This window comes from Pieris rapae, chromosome 21 (genome assembly GCF_905147795.1).
Source record: "Pieris rapae chromosome 21, ilPieRapa1.1, whole genome shotgun sequence".
NCBI classification, from domain to species: Eukaryota; Metazoa; Arthropoda; class Insecta; order Lepidoptera; family Pieridae; genus Pieris; species Pieris rapae.
The window spans coordinates 3,038,779-3,062,184 of NC_059529.1; the positions used below are offsets into that span (position 1 = coordinate 3,038,779).

At 30.9% G+C, this 23,406-nt stretch overlaps 1 protein-coding gene across 1 annotated transcript in view; it reads left to right on the forward strand.

Moving 5' to 3' along the window:
- LOC110995032 overlaps nucleotides 1–23,406 on the forward strand; it is an 89,496-nt gene that overhangs the window by 23,144 nt on the left and 42,946 nt on the right. The window contains exon 3 of the mRNA XM_045632979.1: nucleotides 21,356–21,393. Coding sequence (XP_045488935.1) covers nucleotides 21,356–21,393 — 38 coding nt within the window. The remainder of the gene's footprint in view (nucleotides 1–21,355; nucleotides 21,394–23,406) is intronic.

A 23,406-nucleotide genomic window follows, 5' to 3' on the forward strand; every position in this document is an offset into this window, starting at 1 on the left:
TTTTCCTACATGAACACAGGTTTATATGAAATGGCGTATGGCGTTCCGTATCTACGCATACACTGTTAAGAAATGATATAATAAACAGAACATTCTGTACTCTACCAAAGAAAAATGCACTGTCCTTAGAAATATTAAATATGTTGCATATTTATGATAAAAAATTTAAAATATTTTTTTTATAGAACAGGGGGCAAACGGGCAGGAGGCTCACCTGATGTTAAATGATACCGCGGCCCATGGACACTCTCGATGCTAGAGGGCTCGCGAGTGCGTTGCCGGTCTTTAATTTTATTTTTTCTAACAGTTGAGGTTTTTTATCTTTAGCACATTGTCAAACTCATGTTACAGAATAAAAATATACCCAGATCACCTTTCAAAGGTATATCTAACTTTCGGACAACAGAGCCTCCGACCTGTCATGATGAACAATATACCAAATGGATCGTGTGGTGATTGATTGTTTACATTGCGTCTGTACTAACCTAACTATAACTATTATAGGTAAAATTTTACTTAGTCTTTTGTTAACGTGTGTACGCATTTACAGCCATCAAGTAAATATTTATCAAATATAAATACGGTATAAGAGTTAACAACAACACATTTTTTTCCGAAAATAATTCACCATTTTTTTGACTTATAATTAGAATAAAAAACAACTTCTGTGGACTGTAATATGTTATGTAAGTTTGTGATATTTTTTTCCAAATCAAAGGTTCTTTGGATATAAAGATATAGTACTTTAATTGACGGCATCTACAACTAAATCTGTGGCGATGCTTGAATGAACACAATTGTAGGCCATAAATTATAGAGGATTTCGAAACAAATCTCACCTTGATTCCAGTGAAACATTGACTCTATATAAAATAAGGCAACGTATTTACCAGTATTAAACACAAATACATCTAGTATACATATACTACTATGAACAACAGTTGTACCTAAGAAGAACTTTATCACTATTTACCGACTTCTCACTGGTTTTAACACAACACAGTCTTCCACAACACACTTATTAGATTATTATAATACTAGTGACCCGCCCCAGCTTCTCTCGGGTGCAATGCTGATGAAAAGCAGGTTTTTATTATGTATGTATTTCCGTCGCTGGAAAGCTCCGATAATATGCGCGTTCGATCGCTGCTAAATAAGCTGCAATGGGCTGTATAGATCTATATTTAATTTTATAATGTATTCAATGTATTTGATTGGTTAAGGATTAATGCTGTATTGGTTAAAATCGCTTCGAAAATTAGCCATTTTTTGTCGTAAAATGTAAATGACAAAAAAAGTTATTGTGGGTTATCCATAAGAGATAGACATATACCATCATTTACTGCTTTTCTGTAGACCTTTTCAATGTGTACAATACTTAGTACATTATTTTGATAAAACTCGTAGGGTTCAGCCTGCGTTTGCAATGTAAGCGGAAAAAGTAATTATTTACGACATCACATTAAAAACCTCAAAAATAACAGTACTTCTCCACTATTTAATGGATGTTATTATACATACGAACCTTCCTCTTGAATCACTTTATCTATTAAAAAAACCGCATCAAAATCCGTTGCGTAGTTTCAAAGATTTAAGCATACAAATGGACATAGGGACAGAGAAAGCGACTTTGTTTTATACTATGTAGTGATTTATTACTTATAAAATAATGTAAATACATATAATTAATTGTAAGCATATTTTTACGCTTCAAGCTCAGGTTCTTATACCGTCATTAATCCTAGTAATACAATTGAAATATTTTTTACTTTACTCGAATCGCTGTAACTATTATTAAACCAAGACTATTGCTAAGCCAATATAGACAACATGACGTTATCATTAAAAAATAATTAATAGACCCCGACTTGCAAATTGTAAAAAATCTAAGTTCATTAATACGACATACTCTCACTTAGGATACTTGACGTCGCCTTTAAATTTATTCAAAAACTATACTACTATACTTTTTGGTCATTTTCTTTCTGCCTCGTAACTAGCTCTGCTTATATATGTTAATTATTTCCAGTTAACTTTTTAATTGGCTTTTAAATTTTTGTTTATACATATTTTTATTTATTTATTATTATTGCTATTTTTCTTTAGATTTTACTTTATTTCATATTAGTTATAGTAACGTGTTATTTTGAGTTTTTTTGTTAATTATTTTGCATTTATTTTTCTCTACCCTCTGTTTGTGTTTCTTTCAGAGTTGCCTGGAAGAAATCGGTTGTAAGCGATCAAGCCGCCCGTTGCCTTATAACTTTTCTAACCTGTTTTTTATTTTTGTTATGTGTATGAATAACGTATAAATAAATATAATTAAATAACGTCATTAAAAGGATACCTTAAGTAGCAAATAGCGAAATTAATAAGGATTTCCAAGGTTTTCCAAGAAGCACTTGTGTATGTGCCTTAACCAGTATCTACTTGATATATAATATATAAATCTTGAAAACACGAAGAGATATTCGACAAGTATTATATCGTCTAAATTATGTACGACGTTACAAGCACAATCTCATTTGGTTCACGTACAAGATGTAAATACATTTCGGAATAATAATATTACTTCACTTTAGCCTGCAATTTCTCATTTGTCACTCAGTTTATGGATTTCATACATACAAATAATATGTTGTTTACCGTGGTGAACCTTCTTAATATACATCATTAAATTTGTCTATATAAATTTATGGTATAGCTATAATTGTTTTAGATAGGAACATTATACATCTGCCAGTACCATACAGTAACTTTTCAATTAGACACCGATATATTTATGTATTTGATTATCATGTTTAAGATCATCTTGAGCCTACTTTACTAATTAATTGGGATTCAATATCAAGAATCTTTCTTCGCAATTCTATCGATACCTACTTTCATAAGCAAAATATCACAGCTATGTTATTTTAAACACGAGTAATTGTATTGTTACTAATTCGACTTGTGCCACGGGAGGGCTAAGGGACAATGTATGCATAAAGTGTCAAATAGCTATGCAACACATAAATTATACGAAAGATAAAAGTTCCAAATAAGACACTTCGAATTTCATGACGTATAGCGCTATCTGACAGTCGTGAAACGCAAAAGTACTATTTATCCTACCAATAAGTAATAAATAGCTTATTTGGAACTTATCCGGACATTGTGAAACAGGCCCTAAATGTATTATTCTTATATAAATGATGTATAAGTAATTAATCATTTTACATTTTGAACAAAGGTGTGCTTAACTTTATATGAATCCACATAAAAATACATTGTTCGTTCTTTGAAAATTTTGTTACAATCGTAACTATAATGAGTCTTACAATGGGGCATTACGAATCAGATACTACATACACAAACTCATAGACCATGTAAAATTCTAGATTTATATGCGACTAGCCGGCCCCGCCGCTTCGCTGGTCGAATTTTCAAAGGAAATAAAGTAAATTTTTATTCATATTTTTTTTGCTTTTTTTGTTAATTTTTATTTTTTTTTTCTGAAATTTACAATATTTTTCAAAGAAGAGTCAAATTCACTTAAAATAAAATTTATTGATATAATAAATTATTATTATTATTATTATTATTATAATAAACATAAATGTTGATGAACAACAAAACAAAGAATAAATGGAAAAATTGTCCAATAGAAATGGTCCGATTCATGGAGAAATGAGTATAAATCTTCCTCCATCTCACATTCGACGACTCGTCGCTCGTAAGTTGAGTTTGCCGGGACGTAAAACATACTCGTTAACACGTTAACATAACGGAGTTGAAACTGAAAATTACATATTAATTCAATGAACATTTTTTAGGTTCAACTTCAGAAAAATAAAAAGAAAAGTCGTTTATTTATTTTACCTCACGCATGCTCTTAAGAATATTTCGAACTCTCACTTAAAAAGGTTCTATACATCTAACAAATGGGGTCATAGCAAGAGCTTGTTTTTCACAGCGCAGGGCTTTACTCATGACAATTAAACATAACAAGGGATTTTGCTCGAGGAGGGACGAATGGAAAACAAACACAGACGCTCGGCTGTGTTATTCACGTAAAATACCTTCAGCAGTTTTATGTACGTTATCTGTGGAAAGTGCCATCATACCTGAGGTCGTACGTTCGATCCCCGGCTGTTCAATGGACTTTCTATGTGCGCATTTAACATTTGCTCCAACGGAGACCCAAAAAGTCGACGATGTGTGTCAGGCACTGGAGGCTGATCACCTACTTGCCTATTAGATTGAAAAAAAAAATGATCATGAAACTGATTCAGAAATCTGAGGCCAAGACCTAAACGAGGTTGTAGCGCCACTGATTTATTTTATCTGTGGAAAGTGATTTTAGGTGAGGAACGCCGTTTTAATGACATGGGCTACGTCCAAGAAAATTGGATTCAAGCAGCTAACTTTCAGTTTAAGCCAAATTTATTTGTAATTAGTTAAAATGACTGGCATTTCTTAACGAAGACCACATAATATATAACATTATGTAGACCAACTTCGATATTGTATGATTATTTTTATTGGAAGTGGTAGATTTGCAGTTTAACTAAATATTAATTTAATTAAATAATTAGTAATAAACTTAATCCGTCGTACGTTAAATTTAATATGCTATATGAGACGAAAAAGCACGAAATAATTCACTCACCTATTTTCAAGAGATCAACGTTACAATCATTGCAATATAGTTTAGGTTCCTTTACGTGAATAAGAGGTTTCTTAAGTGTCTATTTACAGCTGTTTTTTACAAATAAGACTACCTAACTATTAGTTCTAGGTTGCCTGTAAGTTCTTTAATTTTTGTCATTTGAGTTCATTCAAGTTGTACGTAAGCAGATTTACTAAAATTTATTTTCCCACTCCCTTCCTCTTGTCAGAAAAAGTCATTTATGGTCCCCAAAAAATGGATTTCGTCTTCAATCATAGACAAATAGTTTAATGTCACATATTTCCGTTTTAGTGGAAATAATTACAGGATCAATAATTCCTGGCAAAAAAAATTAAAGTAAGGGACATGCATTTAAATAAAAACATTTCTATTAAATATATACAAAAATGAAAGCATGGTGACGATATTAAATAAATTTGATTTAAACCCCTTATGCGTAATAAAACAATATAATTTAATAATTTTAAGCTATATATTCGACAGTCTCTATTTATCACAGCGTAAACACAATTCGAAAGAAAAATACAGTCAAATGTAGCCGATAATGTAATTAGATGTCTACAATACAACCTTGGAAATTCAATATAAACTTACAGTGGAAGCAAACATGTAGAAGATTGCTTGATTCACGGAGTAAGAAATTCTATTACACAAAGTATTTTGTACTGTAAACGTCGAATGTATAAGAAATAAAGAATATTTTTTGCCTTTCTGGAATAGTAAGCTCATTGCGTTTGATTACCAACGAAACGATAGAAGTGAGACTATTTTTTAAGAAATCTTACATGGATCTGCTAATAATAAATTGTTTATTTGCTAAGGAAGTAGTACATTTAGATTGGTAATTTATAAAATTCTCGTGTCACGGTGTTTGTAATTAAACTCCTCCGAAATGGCTCGTCTGATTTTCGTAAAATTTTGTGAGCATATCATAGGTCTGTGAATTGGACGACATCTATTTTTCATCTCCCTAAATGTTAAAAGGGTCCATACTCAAAATAAATAAAATGCAGAGGGCATTTTTATTTTTTAGATAAATTTTATTTTACAGCATACAACCCTTAATTTTCACCCCTCTACGATCCACCGCCATTTTTAATATATATAATGACAATAACAATTTACTGTTTATTTAGTAAACTGTTTCCTAGAAATACTATACATGGCAAAACAACGTTTGCCTGGTTATCCATATCACAGGTTCTTACCTAGTTTGGAAACCAATCTCCCAATACCTTCTCAACTGTTATATTATTTTTTGTTGTAAATGTTATATGGGGGAAATAATTAAATAAATATTATTATTATAATTATTAAAGCAAATTACAATTTCAATTCTTGTTCCCGCACTTGAAATGGTAACTAATTTTGTACGGTGCTATTGTTTTGCTAATTGACGTACCCCTATTTACAAATAAAAAGCTACGGAATGTCTGCGTAGTGATTGATTGAAGCATTGTCTATGACAAAATACTGTCGTGAGTTTGAATTGGAAGTATTGTCCTTTATTATTCATCTCTGCCGCAGTCTTTTGGCCAGACGTGACTGAATCTAGAGTGATACATTCTTAAATAAGCTATCACCACAGACAGTCTTAATAAATTTAAATACTAACGAGGCAGTTAGGAAGATTTAATTACCAAAGTACTAAAGGGAGTAATGATGTAGTCTATGTAGTAGTAGTAGCAAAACAAAAACAAGTTTTTTTGACGTTCATAAGTGTACATTATGTTACCTATATGAATAAATGAATTTTGACTTTGACTTTGAAAAAAAGAAGAAACATGATATTAACTTAAATATTTCTTTTATACAACCTATAAATTACTCTATTACAAAACTAAATATAATCGATCTTTTTATTATAATAATTTCTATATTATATTCCGAAACTCTGTGATCTTATGATTCCACGATATCTCGGAGTTCGGTGTGCCTCTTGGCAGAGTCCTTTTCTAACTCTTTCCACTGTTCTCTATTCTTTGTAACTCATCTCCCGTTGTAGCCTAGAGTGATTCAGTTATTCTTAGGGCCTGTTTCACAATGTATGGATAAAGTGCCAAATAGCTATGCAACACATAAATTATTCGAAAGATAAAAGTTCAAAATAAGATACTTCAAATTTCATGACGTATAGCGCTATCTGACAGTCGTGAAACGCAAAAATACTATTTATCATACCAATAAGTAACAAATAGCTTATTTGGAACCTATCCGGACATTGTGAAACAGGCCCTTAAAGTCCTGGTATTGAGCGATGCTATTATGATTTTTTTAGAGAGCAGTCTCCAACCGTGGTGGGAAGAACTTTTTATTCTAGACTGTTGACTTATAAAGTATAGAAATTGTTAACTATCCGTATATATATACGGGGTTTAAAAAATGCATGTATGTTTTATTGAAAAATCCAGAAAAGAATTAAAATAGGTGACTATACCCGAATTGTACATCAAAGAGAACGCAGAGATACAAAAGGCAAAAATACGACTGAATTCAGATCACGTCCGATGTCGGCAAAATACATAAAAATTGCAAACAACAGCCTCCATTCAGTTCGGCAAAATGCAATTCATTGTGACATAAACTAGCCGAAAGTTAATAGGAATTGTGAAGTTTCCGATTTTATAGTGGAAATAAAATGTATGTATGTTTAAAGAACTTTATTTCTCATTACAAAAACAGAAATATTTTATTTACATGAGAAACTTAATATTAATTTGTATATAGTATATACGAGCGAGATACACGTCGCCATTAGCCGTAACAATTTTAGTCAGCTATGTTCATTCTAACATGCATCTTTAATGCCTTTTTGAATTTGTCAAACACTCCAATATTGCGAATTTGAGATGGTAATTGGTTAAATAATTGCACACCCTCATACCTAATAGATTTTTTCAAATAATTTGTACGCGGCTTCGGTAAGATAAGCAAACTCGCTCGACGAGTATTGCGTGTCGTTGTGTGTTTGATTTTTTTAAACGACAAGCAGCTATGGATAGAGTTATTTAAAATTTTTTTTATCAAAATACAGGTGCTATATACATACAGTTGTTTAATTGTCATAATTTTGGTTTCTTGGTAGATTTTATTAGTCGGTGTTAAAAAATTGTATCTAAATAATGATTTTATTAATTTATTTTGTAGTGTTTGTAAGTTAGAAATTATGTTTTTACATGCCGTACCCCATATTTCAATTAGATATATGAAATGTGGTTTGACTAAACAATTATAAATTAAATGACGTACGGATTGAGGAATACATTTTGATATTGACCAAAATCTGCCTATAAGTGATTTTAGTTTGGTAATTATGTGTGATATATGAAAGTTCCACTTTAAATATGTATCTATTCTAAGACCCAGATATTTTTCCCATTTTTTGTTAGTGATTTCAACGTCTTGAACTTTTAACGGTTGAAACATAGGAATGATTTTATTTTTTGCTCTGAATATTACATAAGATGTTTTTGAGATATTTATGGTTAGCAGATTTTGTTGAAACCAAGAATATAGAGAATTTAGGTCTGACTGAGCTCGAGCAACCATAGTCTGGATATTTATACCGAAATAAAATAAGCAGGTGTCATCAGCGGCCATGTAAACCGAGCTCGTGAATGTTATTAATATATATTAAAAATAACAGTGGACCCAGTATAGACCCTTGTGGGACGCCGCATGTTACTGGTATTTCTGAGCTTTGAGCATTACCTATTTTGACTATCTGGGTTCTGTTTGATAGATAAGATTTGAATAATTTTAGCGCACAACCTTTTATTCCTATACGATCTAATTTTTTAAGCAATAGATTGTGGCTTACGGTATCAAACGCTTTTTTCAAATCTATAAAGACACCCAGCGCCATTTTTTTAGAGTCAATGTTTTCCTTTATATGACTGATAAGATCGACTGTGGCTGATAAAGTGCTGCTTTTTGATCTAAAACCATATTGGCGTTTAAAAATAAAATTGTTAGTTTGTAAGTAAGTATCAAGTCTTGAATAAATAATTTTTTCTAATATTTTTGAAATTGAAGGTAGAATGGATATTGGTCTGTAATTGCCGGGGTCAGTTTTACTGCCTGATTTATAAATAGGAGTAACTTTGGCTTTCTTTAGAGTATCCGGAAATTCACCTTTTTGCAGCAGCTTATTAAAGCAGACCGAGAGATATTCAGAGAGATCATTGATAATGCATTTTATGGTTTTAGTATTGATTCCATCTATTCCAGTACTGCAATTTGTGTCTAGTGTTTTTATTATATTTGTTATTTCAAGTGTTGTGCATGGACTGAAGTTAGATAATTCAGCATTAAGACTTTGAGGAAGTGCTAATGTAAATGTAATTTACAAAACTTTATGAACTATAAGTACATCACTTTGCTGTATTGTCAATAATTTTCGTTATGATTTAGGAATCTTTATTGGGCTTTTTCACAAATTGGATTACACTATCTTAATATTACATACTACACTAACGTTTTTAAAAATATTTTACATACCTCTTTATAATATTAGTATACATTATGTTGTATGACCTAACATTTTACTGATAAAACGGATATCTGATGATGTCTAGGAGTCTTAGCCGTAATATTCACAATTTGATATGAGTCGCGAGTGCGTTATCGGTTTTTAAAAAATGAGTCCTTTCTTATTTTCACCCTAAGCCGAACTGGATCAACAAATACTTGTTACTGGCGTGGAAGTAAGTGCCTTCGCCAATGAAAATCTGTTGTCTTAAAATATCTTCAGTAACTCATTGAGTAGGTACTTCTTTAAAACACTATTACTATTTTAACTGAGATAAGGCTTTCTACTTTCCTAAATAATTAGGATTACAGACCCGATGCTACTTTGTAAGAAGTTTAAATACTACTTCAAACTAAGTTTGTTTAAGTCTTAATTACGAAATGTGTCTCAATTTAACCTCGCTAGTGCCTTTGTAGTTTAATTACTCTGTTTATTAGAATGAACAAATTTTTACTAGTTTTTTTATGTCTCTCTTGGACTATGTATAGTCCTATACAACTACAATAAAGAATGCAACTAAATCTCAGCGTCTTATTTTATTTAAAGAATGCTCCGAAAAACGGTTAAATACATTCGAAATTTAAATACATAAAACACTTATATATTATATAGGAATACTTGATAGCCAGTAAGACACCATTATTGGAGTGAGCTTCAATTTACATAGAAGCTATCTATATGTATAGTGCAAACAGAAAATAAATAAACTTTCGCAACTACGCAAATCGTCACTTAAAATATATATTGATAACTAATTTAAATATATATATAATTTAAAGATTATCACACCTAAACACCATTCAAAAGGTCTTCCAGTGCCCTTATAAATTAATTAATCAGTCGTGAACTAATTGGGCATTAAATTTAGTTGCTGAGTTGTATATATACTTATACACAATATTGACTAGAGATAATCTAATGGAAGCCCGAAGAATAAAGGCACACAAAACAATTATTTGATCGAATCGACCCAAGGGTTAACATTTGTCAAAGAGTAGGAAGTGAAAACTTTGTCAAGATTTAAGATTATTTGTGGGGACATGGAATGGCGATTAATGCAATCAATTTATATATTAATTAGGGTTTAGGGTTAACTTTATTAGATACACATCACCAATCACTTACTATGTACATAACAGAAAAGATACATTATAAAAAAAACGAGTGTACTTATGCATACGCGTTAGAAAAAATAACTAAAATGCACTAGTGATTAACGATAAATATTAAAATAAACCAAAAAATATTTTTTAGATAATAATGTATACCATCCTCAAATCTATAAGTGCTGTCAAAACAGTTTATTCAAATCAGTTTTATCATTAATATTCAATATATATATACTTATAAATTATTCGTTAAATTATATCACCGTCGTATATGAAATTGATTTAATAAAAACACTAAAAACATATTTATTTACATAGTTATCGATTTTCATGCCACCTAGAACGAACTTTACGATGTTGAATTCAGGTGTCGGTGTGCGTGCGCATCGTAAAAATTCACTGTCATCATTTTTCTCGATCGCGCCAAAAGAAGTATAACTTCAACAAATGAATAAAATATAATTAGTAGACTTATTGAAACTAGGTCTAATTATAGTTTAAACTATTTCCTTTCCCTCATTAAACAAAACGATGATACGCTAAAAGTAAAACTCAAAGAGATCTCAGTAATTTCAGAAATGAGTAGAATCGTTTTATTCATTCACACGAAAAATCGCATTTTCGTTTGAAGCCAAAATGATTGTCAATTCTAACTTTTTTCTCGGTTCATGTTTTAGTTCTGATTCTAACAAAAAACATATTTATCAATCGCTTTGAGCAATGCTTTTCTTGCTTGATGCAATATCCCCAACGTGACAGCAATAATCAAGAACTATTTGCATAGAGACTGTTGAAATGAGTTTTCCCGGATATTACAAGATTCCTATTAAGGCTTCGATTTAATCTTCAAAGCTCTGCCGTGTTTATACGTTACAGTAAGTGTATAATTTTAATAAACTGTATTAACAGGAAGACCTCCCTTGACTCTTAAACATGATGTCGATCGTTCGAGTCCTGGATTTTTAAGGACTTTTTAATCTATGTACTGCTTATATCATGAGTAAGTTCAATTGAAAAAGTGTAATAGAATAATATAAAATTATCTTTATATCTATCTTGGTTATAAACTTAACAAGTAAAGGCACCCAGTCTTAGACAGGGCTGGTACTCACAATATAAAAAATGCGTGCGTACAGAGTATCTGCAATTTGTCAGAAGTGAAACTTCTTTGTAAAATAATTATTACTAAGGTAATAATAAATAATATTAAAGCCCCAATAGATGATCATGTTGTATATGATCATGTATTTTTATATCTATATTCACCCTGTTATCATACTGTATATGTGCTAATGATAATATATATAAATAAAATACATTTAATGCGCAAGCCGTTATGCGACTGAATTGCCATCTAAAGTTCTAATATTATGTTCTAACTACTAAACGAATACACCAACCAATAGCGTGTATTTTTTCTCGATCTCCGGTTCTCTCTCTCTCTCTCAATCGCTCTCTCTCCCTTTTTTTCGACAAAAACGCTGCGAATCTTTGTGACGTCTCTTAAAAATTTTATCCTCATGCACCTACGGAAGTTTCACTTCAAATATGAGTTTTGTTTACCAACTCCGTGGCTAGCACCTCAAATCCTGGTGAAACAATAACTTACTAAGAAATTCGTAAAACATGCATAATAACTGCATAATTATTCTTCTAAATAAGGCTTCATATGTATGCGTTTAATTTTGTGAAAGCCGGTACCAAAGCTATAATAAAGGAATGTAATAATGGCGATGCTTCTAGTCTATTTATCGGCATGAGGGTGACCTAGTTATAATGAAATTTTAGTCTACCGTGTACTTTTAATCATTTTGAGGCGTATCGGATGTTTCATAATAAAATTTTAATCAAACAACTGGTATAAAATACTTATACACTCACTAATCATGTATTTTCAAGAAAAATATTGAAAATAAAGATCATGCAATATATTGGCGTGAGTGAATTTCATTTTGAATTTTCCGAGATCATTATGTGATTTTGATTTGAGACTGATTTTTGTGGAATTAATGTTTGTGTGTACAGGAGTTTCTTATGCCAGAAGGCTGATGACCGCTGAATAGAGATGGAAATAAAAAAAACTGAATATATTCTGCTTAATATAACTTAAATATATGGTAACGAAACATGCATAACACGCATCTTTTACACCTTTTATATTAAAATATTAAGTCTTGTTTAATATTAATTAAATAATTCAATCACTTTAAGTTCATTTCCCGAACATTTGATATCACCTAGGCATTTTGCGTGTCAATGAAATGCGTTTTTACTTTTATTACAGTTTTAGTGCCACTCGTAAAAACTTTATTGCTACGTCTTAGGCTGTAAAAAATTGTTATGATTAAAATCGTAATTAACGTTTAATAATTTTGTAAAACCTCATATTGCTCGGTATCTAAGAAAAATAAAAAGGTGCTTTTTTGTAACAGAATAATACAATGTATGATAATATGATACCAAAACATCAGACCACAATAAATTTAAAAAACAATCAGTGGCGCTACAACCTCTTTAGGTCTCGGCCTCAGATTTCTGAATCTGTTTCATGATCATTTTTAAATAGGCAAGTAGGTGATCAGCCTCCAGTTCCTGACACACGTCGTCAACATTTGGGTCTAAAACATCGGTTTCCTCACGATGTTTTCCTTCACCGTTCGAGCAAATGTTAAATGCGCACATAGAAAGAAAGTCCACTGGTACACAGCCCGGGATCGAACCTACGACCTCAAGTATGAGAGTCGCACACTGAAGCCACTAGGCCAACACTGCTCACTAAAATAAAAAAAATCACAATCTGTATCTTAATAAAAAAAAAAATTAATTTCATTGAATAAAACCCAATACATAACAATAATTTATAAGTTCAATTAATTTTGCGGTAAACTGCTGCCAAATACGCGACTAAAAATTAAGTGCTATTACTTTTATGCTAATTTTGCTTTAAAGCAGTCTTTTACGCTTGAATAAATCCTACTTAATGCGCCCTGTAATTGGCTGGGTTTTTATATAAAACTCATACAGCTATTTTATAATCTACACAGTGTGGGTGAAAGTTGCCTCGGGCTGCATATTTTCCGCTTGAATTTCTCTGTGGATTTCTCGCAGAACATTTTAAACAATGCTGTTATAGACAACGAAACTGCTTATTAATGCATTTCTATGATCTTTTGTATGCTATGTGCATTTGTTTAGCGAGTATGGTTTAGCGACTGAAATAGATAGACTTAATTCTCAGTTATTTTTTTTAGTATAAAAGCATTATTTTGAATTGTTTTAAAAGTAAAGTACAATTATCAAAGTCAATTAAAAAAAACCTCAAAATTCAGGAACAGACTTCGCTTAATCGCCATGTTGAGTTCTCAATGAATTGTTCTTGACTCTATAAAATAAATCAGTGGCACTACGACCTCTTTAGGTCTTGGCCTCAGATTTCTGAATCTGTTTCATGATCATTTTTTAATCTAATAGGCGAGTAGGTGATCAGCCTCCAGTACCTGACACACGTCGTCGACTTTTTGGGTCTAAGACATGTCGATTTCCTCACGATGTTTTCCTTCACCGTTCGAGCAAATGTTAAATACGCACATAGAAATAAAATCCATTGGTGCACAGCCGGGGATCGAATCTACGACCTCAGGTATGAGAGTCGAACGCTGAAGCCACTAGGCCAACACTGCTCACTCTATAAAATACAAATCATTAAAAGCGCCACGAACCAAAAAATACTTATGTATATGATGATGTAGAGTGTATTATTCTGTACATAGGTTACAAAGATAGGTTCAATTCCTAACAAATATTACTCAAAATCACTATGCAATACCATTAGTAAAGTAATAAATTCAAGACTTCCAAAAACTGTATACATCACAAAGGCACATGAGAAAATGGCTTTTGTAACAGATTAATTCACTTAAACGTATTCACAGAACCTGTCTTAAACATAACGTTATAATGTTAACAACACTTTAACTGTCTGGAACAACCTTGTGTTAGAAAATAGTACGTCTATCATGTGTCACAAAATACGATACGAGGGGAAATATTGTCTTATTGGATTGTGGAACACAATAGGCTTTTCGCAATAAATATTTTTGTAATATGATATAGAAATTTAATACTCCCTTGCGAGTAGTGTTAGGTTAACATGCAGTTTCCGAACAAATTCGACTTAGGGTCCTTCAAGAAAAGAGCGTACCAATTCTTAAAATGTAAAAGGCCGGCAACGCACTCGCGAGCACTCTGGCATTGAGTGTCCATGGGCGGCGGTATCACTTAACATCAGGTGAGCCTCCTGCCAGTTTGCCCCCTGTTCTATATAAAAAAGCTCAACTAAGAAGTATGTCCAATCCCACAAATGGTTTTTTTCTTTTATTTATTTATTTATATTTTCATTATATGGTATAGTACGTAAAGGTGTGTTTGTGGGTTGCGCCCATGATGCAGGCGGATAGCAGATACAGCAGATGGATAGCTTGGCAGGATATTCTTAGTACTCGTTGTATTAAGAAAAATTAATTAATTTATTTATTTAATTTACCATATTTTTCCTTGTTACTTAAGCATATTCAGCGATAGACGTAGTAACTTCAAATGTAAAGTCACTACAAAAGATGTCTGTATGATCATTATTTATCTTAATATGCAATAAATGAATTATATCACGTAGTCGTCTAAAGGAAATTATCGTACATCCATCATGAAATTCAAATTGCCAACGTCTTCGGCTAAAATGCATTAGATTAGACAAGCGAAGTAACGACTGATCGATGAGGCTTCTAATATCCTGCTCTACTTTGATGATTTGCAGCTGCACTCCAACTTTAGACATTTCCATATTCAATCCAGTTAAATAGATTTTCCAATGCAGATGGATGGATATAGGAATTCTTCCTGCCTGCAATTATTCTATAAAACTGTACATATGAAATGTTTTTGCCATGATATTCTGCAATATTTGTGCTAAATTCATTCATCAAATAATTTCAATATCACTGATTCAAATAAGGCTATTTGCATCGCAGCGTAAACATAATTTGATATAGAGATGAATTTGTAATTTCGTTGAAACAGTATAGTAAATTTCGTCAATTATATACGCCTTGAAACAGTATAGTAAATTTCATCAATTATGTCGACTTGTATTGACAATAAAACTGTATGTTCTAATTATCCATGCGTATAAGATACACTTACATTGTGTCAAATGCAGTAGATAGATTATGGCAGAGATCAAGACTACTTTAATTTTCTTACAATGCAATCTTTTGAGGCTTTATATCACATTACCTTGCCACCACTGTACGATAGTCCTGTACAACTGTATAATAAACTATCCACAAATAAATAAATATTACTTCTTTCAATACATTCAAATCGAAGCTATATGTTAGACAAAATTACTTTTCATTTCATTTCTTGTAATTAATTTTTATTCATATGTCTTTGGTTACTTTTTTTTTAAGTCTATTGCATGTACGGCTATCGGTTATTGCGATTATTATTGAACGACTACAGTGTAATGTTTACCTATATATTTTATTTTTCATATCAGTGAAATTTTTGTCAAAGTTGTGGGTCTAGCTCGTACTTCCCGTTGTCAACTACTTTCTCGTAGACCTATCATCCAGGATGACTGGGGAAATATCTGTTGGTTAGAGAGTTCGACGCTCGAGTTCATATCGGGTGGATGTACCTAACAACTTCAGTGTTGTGGAACGAAGAAGATATCAAATAGCTCCTTCTTCCTTACGTCTTCTGTACTAGAGTATTGTTTAGCTTATAAGCCATAAACACAAATGCTGCTTCGAATGAAAAAAACCACGTCAGTGAATGGTCTTTCTAAATCGGCATTTTTAATGTTTTATTATTAACTCAATAAATCATTAATACCACTAATGTATAAAAGGAATAAAGTTTCTTTTGTTTATGATTCATGTAGTATTCAATAAATCTAAAACACTTTTCATTTAAAACAAATACTAACTAAAACAAGAACTTACACAATATTATTAAGTACACTCTTCTCACAGTCGACTTGTTCAAGTCTCAAATAAAAACGTCTAAATGAGACAAGGGAAAAATGGGAATAATGTAAGAAAATAGAACGCTCTAATGAAGCGTAGACCCTCTGAAAACATTTTTCATGTACGCTCTAAAATAAGGGCTTTTGTGAAACATTTCAGTTTTCTTTATATAAATTTACGAGTGAAATTTTAAGTATGGAATTCAGTTCGTGTGACCTATTACACGAATTTTAATTAAGATCTGTGGATGTGTAGGAATATAAGAGACATTCTTAACATAGCTCATGTAAAGCCTACATTACTGGCCGGAAAGTAAATATGAATGTTTTAAAATATGTATGAATTTTATTATTTTTGATTAATAAAAAAATTTTTTTGGATCCGAGTGCTAACTGATTTTTATTTAAACTTTAATCGAGATTCTTCATGACTCAGCTCTATGAATATTAAAGTAATGATAATGATACGCGATTCGGGAATGGCTATTAAAGCTTCGACGGCGAAAGAAATCCTTATTTGGATTTGGAAATTGGGATTGAGCGTATTGATCGTTTAGGCGATATTATTTGAAATATATTAAAGGAGACAAAGATATGAAAATGTTCGTTTAAATTCAAAATCATTTATTCATATAGGTATCACAATGTACACTTATGAACGTACAAAAACAGAAATGTATATGAAGTGCTTCTAATTTTACATTTACTGCCAGTTCTCAAATCAAGGGCGTAGAACGGAAGAGAAGAACTGTCATAAACTCTCCGTAACAATCGTCAAGTAGGCGTATATAACGAAGAGTATATTATCTTATCATAAAGGATTTCTAAATACACGTCATGTAAATGACTAATATTTAGAAGATAATTATGCAGTTCATTTATAAAATAAAAATTTCGAGTTGGCGACCGATAGCTAGTGCAGTGACACCAGATCTGTTACGTTCCTCGCCCAACGAATAAGTATCGCAATACAGACAGAAAATGCAGTATTGCATTATTAAATTGTATAATGCAGTATTAAAAGTACACTCCCTGTGGCAGTCCATAGGTTTGAAATTGATTTTAGTTAATGAATAAATAGTTATTATATGAATACATAAAATATTATTGTTGAATTGATAAAATGATATGATTTCATTTGTTGTTGATTATTTATTGGTATAAATTTATAATCAATAAAACTTAAAATAATATAGTAATTTATAAAGTCTATTGCCTGGTATAAGTATCCTTTTTCTTTGGCGAAACACATACGCTTAATATTACTGGAAAAGATAAAAATCACATTTATACAATTTTACAATATCGCGTGAGAGCGCAGCTGGTTGAACTTATTGGTAACGAATGCTCCATTTACACAGCGCTTATATAAAGTCAATCCTTTTTATATTATCAATAATCATGTACCATTTGTTCAGTTATTCAATAACATAAAGGTGTTTAGCGTAAAGGTCCAACACTGCTGGAAATCTAGTTTATAAACAGAATATGATCATAATTTGTAACTGTGGCATTTTATAAGTGAGAATTAAAATGCCGCTAGAACAAATTGTAAACTTAGCTAAGTACCTATTTTGCTTAGTGATACTATAGTGTACAATTTTGTAGTTGTGTAGCGGAAAGGTTTCAGGATATCTCAAGAATTGCACGTTGGGTGCGCTCAATTTTCAGCATTGTAAACATTACCGCTCCACTCCATACCGATATGCGGTAAGATAATTTTGATTGTATATGGATCAGGAGGTTTTCTTAGGTATTTGAAAACATTTATAAGTTTGCGAACTCGAGAACATGAGATGCACTGTGAGGCCCATTAAGAGTTGTAGCCACTAGATTATTATTATTATTTAAAAATAATAAAACGAATCCCACGCATCAGAATTTCGAACACACACCAACCAATAAATAATTAGTAAATTGTCTTTCTTAGTACATAATGTTCATCGTATCCATGGTGTTATCCGTTTGTATATATTTTTAATCTACAATACTAAATATTGTCATTATTATCTTTCATAAATCTATGAATCAATAAACTGCTATATAAATTAATAAAACCACGATAAATTGCCGCAATCAGCCACAAAAATGTTCTTAACGAATATTTTTTGCAACGCAATTATTTCTCCCTATAAAAGCGAAAACACCTATTCGTAAAATGTATCTTGAAAATGAAGGAAAGAAGATACATTGTTAGGAAATTTATATAAAAGAATCCCATTACAAGACAATTTGTGTTTGTAAAATAACTTATTGCCATGTTGAATTTTTTTTGGAACCTTGAGAAGCTAATAAAACCGGAAGAATACTTTCGTTTTTCTTGGCTTAATCATGTGGAAATTAATACAGAAATTATTTTTCTAACACTTAATTTATATCAAATATATTGCAACATTAATAAATAGTACCTGCTCCACTACGAGATATGTCTATTTATTTGTTTGGAAACAAAACAGATACATCTTTACAATAAAAATAAATTTAAAAATAAAACAAAATAAACACATAAGATGTATCCACAATAAGTTTCACTTATATAACTATATGATACAAACAAAACAAACCATGACAACGACATACATACATGGCAGAGTTAGGACATTAACAGTTGTTTTATTTTATTTTTAAATAAAGCAGTAGAGGGGTGCGAAAAAGTATAATTATACTTATTATAAACAAACTACTCTATATGTAATAAGTATATTTAAAAATCACTACATTTTTTTGAATTGTTCATTGTAAATTGAAAGATATAGTGATAAATAAGGTTTAGGTATATTTATAAAATTATGTGTCTATAGGAATAGTTGTTAGAAGTGTTGAAATATATTTTATAATGATCGCCTGGAAGTTTTTATAATTGTCCCTCGTACATAATAAGGGATTGTACTTTTAGTTATCATAGGTATATACGAAAATTTATCTTGTTTATTTATAAGTCCCAAAACAAGCAAAATTAAAAAATACAAGAAAACGTGAACACACAAATTATACACATAGAAATCAATTGTATCAGAAATCACAAGAAGGGAAACACAGTCAAAGTAAAAACTAAATAGAAACTTTTATCTCATTAACTGCTAATACACAATATCACAGTATGAAGGTTGTTTTGAAATATATAATCCAATCCAACTTAAATCTAGTTTCAAGAGTCAAACAATCTTTTCTGGATATGTTTGACCTATTTGACATCCCTCAAGGCGAAATAAATTATCAATTGAGATGTTAATTAGAGCTCAAAGATGTACTTTTGTATTTAATTTTACCATTAAAAATGAATCATTGATTTTAGTTTAATATGATCTCATTTCTGAAATGTATTAAGATTTTTACATTTTACTGATACTATTAGATCCCGGTGCAATTAAGGTTGTAATTTACAGATTATAAAAACATGCCACAGCAAACCAATTACGTAGTGGAGTGCAACGTAATAGCATCGAAGTGGTGGTTAGATTTACTTAGCGCAAATTAGTTAGCTTTCAGACTGCATATTAACACAACATTAATCTGAACGCACTGTGAACTCATGTTTGAAATATTAATTTCATATAGGAGGTACATATTTATATGACAACGTATTAATAATGTATTATTGTGTTAGTCAATCCTTATGTCGTCGTATGCAATAAGAAACTGCTACGGTTGGCTCCTATTATAAGACAAGTTTTACAGAGTACGAACAATATTTATTAGAACTACAGAAGTATGTTGTAAAAACAACGGACAGAAAGGAAATAAATTTATATATTTGAGAAAATAATTTACTGAATTTTACAATTATTAACACATTGAATTACTTGTAATGCTTACTCAACTTTTCAATTTAAAATAGGTTTGTATGAGAAGTATTTATTTGTAAATATTCATTTCTTATATTGTCATTTGATTGTCCGAGTCTATATTTTAATTTCACTATCTAGTGGTATTTGTAATTAAGAAATTATGATTATTTTATTTCAGCAAAGACAGTAAAAGTAATTGTCTGTGATGCTAAATGTCAGCCAGAAATGAGCGGCAAAAGCAAAAAAAGAATCTGTCAAATCCTCGACATGGATTTGACAGATTCTTTTTTTGCTTTCATAAGGACTGCTCATTATGTATTGTTTTGTAATAATAAGGTTTTGTGTGCGGGTTATTCAATGTTTCTTTCTCTCTTTCGTTCAATTAATATAGTGTTACTTGACAGTTGGATCGTAACCTGAATTATTCTTCTCTTGTTTCAATGTAATTTGTCACTATTCCTTAAAATTGTTTCCTACATATTTTTTCAACATTGTTGTTTTTGGATCATTATTTTTCTATTTAATTAAGGAACTTCTCGACATGTTTTAACATGCATTTAAAGGTATGCTTTAATTACGTTTTGTGTGGAATGAAAATCAACAGTTTATTTATATGTTGTGTATTGGTCATAATATAATGTATGTGACCAATTTCATGAGTTTAGTTCTGTATATTTTCCTGAAACACTCTTTATATTCTCTGTGTCATTTATTCATATCGATTGCCTTTATTCAATAACCTTCATGAAAGTACTTGTGAACTTGTAAACCTCTTATAAGACGGTATCGGAGAAAGTTCTAGACTCGATAATTACCGAGCAGACTATAATAGCTACGAAGAAACCAGCTATAGTCTATGATACAGTATCAATACGTGTCAGAATCTTTGTTACTTAAGTCTAATGTCCGTAGTCGTTAATTATGAGTTAACAAATGTCTATAAAGTTACTTATTTCGCGATTCTTCTGATAGGGTGTTTACTTCCAATGTTACGTATTTAAAACAGTCGTTAACAAAAATAGTTTAAACGTTCTTTTAACTGAGTTGTCAGTTGCCACAAAAAATCATTAAATCGATGACTCTAAATATGACATAACAGGAACATTTTAATTATATTAAACACTTAACGCAGTTTGTTTGCATTAAAATTTATTAATGGCGTGTTTAATTATTTGAATTAAGGTGATTTGAAAGTTATAGCTCTATCTGATATTTATTTTGTTACAGGTGGCTCGGGTGGGCAAGGTGTCTCAGTTTCGACTCAAGTGAGTTAATTTTATTTTCTAATAATATTGACTTGATTTAAATTCTTAAAAGGCCGGCAAAGCACTCGCGAGCCCTCTGGCATTGAGAGTGGCCATGTGCTGTAGTATCACTTAACATCAGGTGAGTCTCCTGCCCGTTTTCCCTCGATGTTCTATAAAAAAATAATAATAATAATAATCATACATATTGTAGAATTGTTTGATGATTTGCTTTTTTTAAAAAGAGTACCGAGAGTTTTTTACGCTGGCTTTTTCTCTCAGCTTCTTCTTTGCCAATGATTAGGGATGCCAACAGGCTCGATTTTAATGACGTGGAATAAGTGATACTACGATGATCCCATGTTCCAAAATAAACGTTTTTTATTTATTTATAGACATCACGCTTCGCCTTAATACAGAAGTACACATATACCCACATTAATATTTTTTTCAACATGTATAATTATTTAAAAATTCATGCAAAATTTATTTAAAAATGGCACCTATCAACTAACGTGTCTAAATGACGTGAGATTTCTGTTTCTACTTTCTTGAGAATTGCATGACATGAAGAATATTTCTATAGAGATGTAATATGTAAAAAAGTTTAATATTAATTTCAAATTCTCCGTTTCATTGAAAAATAATGCAAGTCGTTTAAATTCATGCTACGTGTGGGATACTTGATGATTTATGATCGGTTGATATTATATACGTTTTCAAAACTACGTAAAATACTGTGAAACTTTCTTCATATTTTACGGGGTATCAAAGGAACTGTATACTCTGCGAAAACTGACTTGTTATTTCATATTCTTGTTACTTCCATTAGCAGTCATTTTGTTGTTACCAAGTAAGTTAAAGATATAAAACTCACTTTTATATCCATTTTTCAAAAGTTCTTCAATAGTCAAAATAAGTTTTTTTAAATTACATAGAATATGTTTAACATTAGAAATACTTTATCACAGAATTCGACAAGTAAATAACTCAAACTCAAACTCAAACTCAAAAATATCTTTATTCATATAGGTGTACACTTATGAACGTCAAAAAAACAAATAAAATTAATCGTAAATTTACATTTACCACCAGTTCGCAAGTCAAAGGCGTAGAGCGGGTAAGAAGAACTGGCAAGAAACTTTCCGCCACTCTTTTCAATCGCCAAGTTTTTAATACAAATTGTTTGAACTGAAGCAAATCAATCCCAAGGATAAGGATCATTTAAGTATTCGTTACATTTTTAAGGGGCTTTTTTAATTAATTAACTTTTAACGAGGGCTGTGAATTTATTTACTGATAATTCTCTGATAAACTAATAAACTATTCTTCCTGTAACATGTTCTATAATAAATGTACTTCATTTTGTGCCAACATTGCTGTCAGGTGAAGTAAAAATTTTATTTTTTTATTGAAATATACATATACACTTAAGCATTTCATTTCTGGCTAAAGGAATTGTATTCTTAGTTATGTAAAGAAATATTTTCGGGTTAATTTCGAATATGTAAAAGGTTTCTGTACTAGCAATGTACACAAGTGTTGCTGGCTGGCTGTTACTTTGCTGGCAAGACAATTTTCAATTAACAATTTTCAAACATAATATAAGAAAAGTCAGTTATTAGATTACAAACTATGTTGTGGTTATATTCACTACACTATTGAATGGCGTATGTCTTAGCAGATAACTGAGAAATCACTCCAAAAAAAAAGAAACAATTAATTTTTCACCGTGTCAAAAACCCGTAAAGCTGTCAATCAAAACTGTCTATGAAACAGGTCTAGAATAGCAGCGTTTATAAAATATAAAACGAGACTTGTGAAATTTAAAATACATTCTGTAAAAGTTCTGTGGCTTTGCTTCAAAACTAAGTTAAAAAATGGAAAAATATACTGAACTTTCAAACTAACTTGGTCCAGTTCTGTCTTGTTTTAATTAGTACCGTAAACTAAAACTATTATCACAAACATTAAACGCGTAATCATGTCTAGAATGGTTGAAGGACGAGGGAAATAGGAAAGTTCCAAACTTAA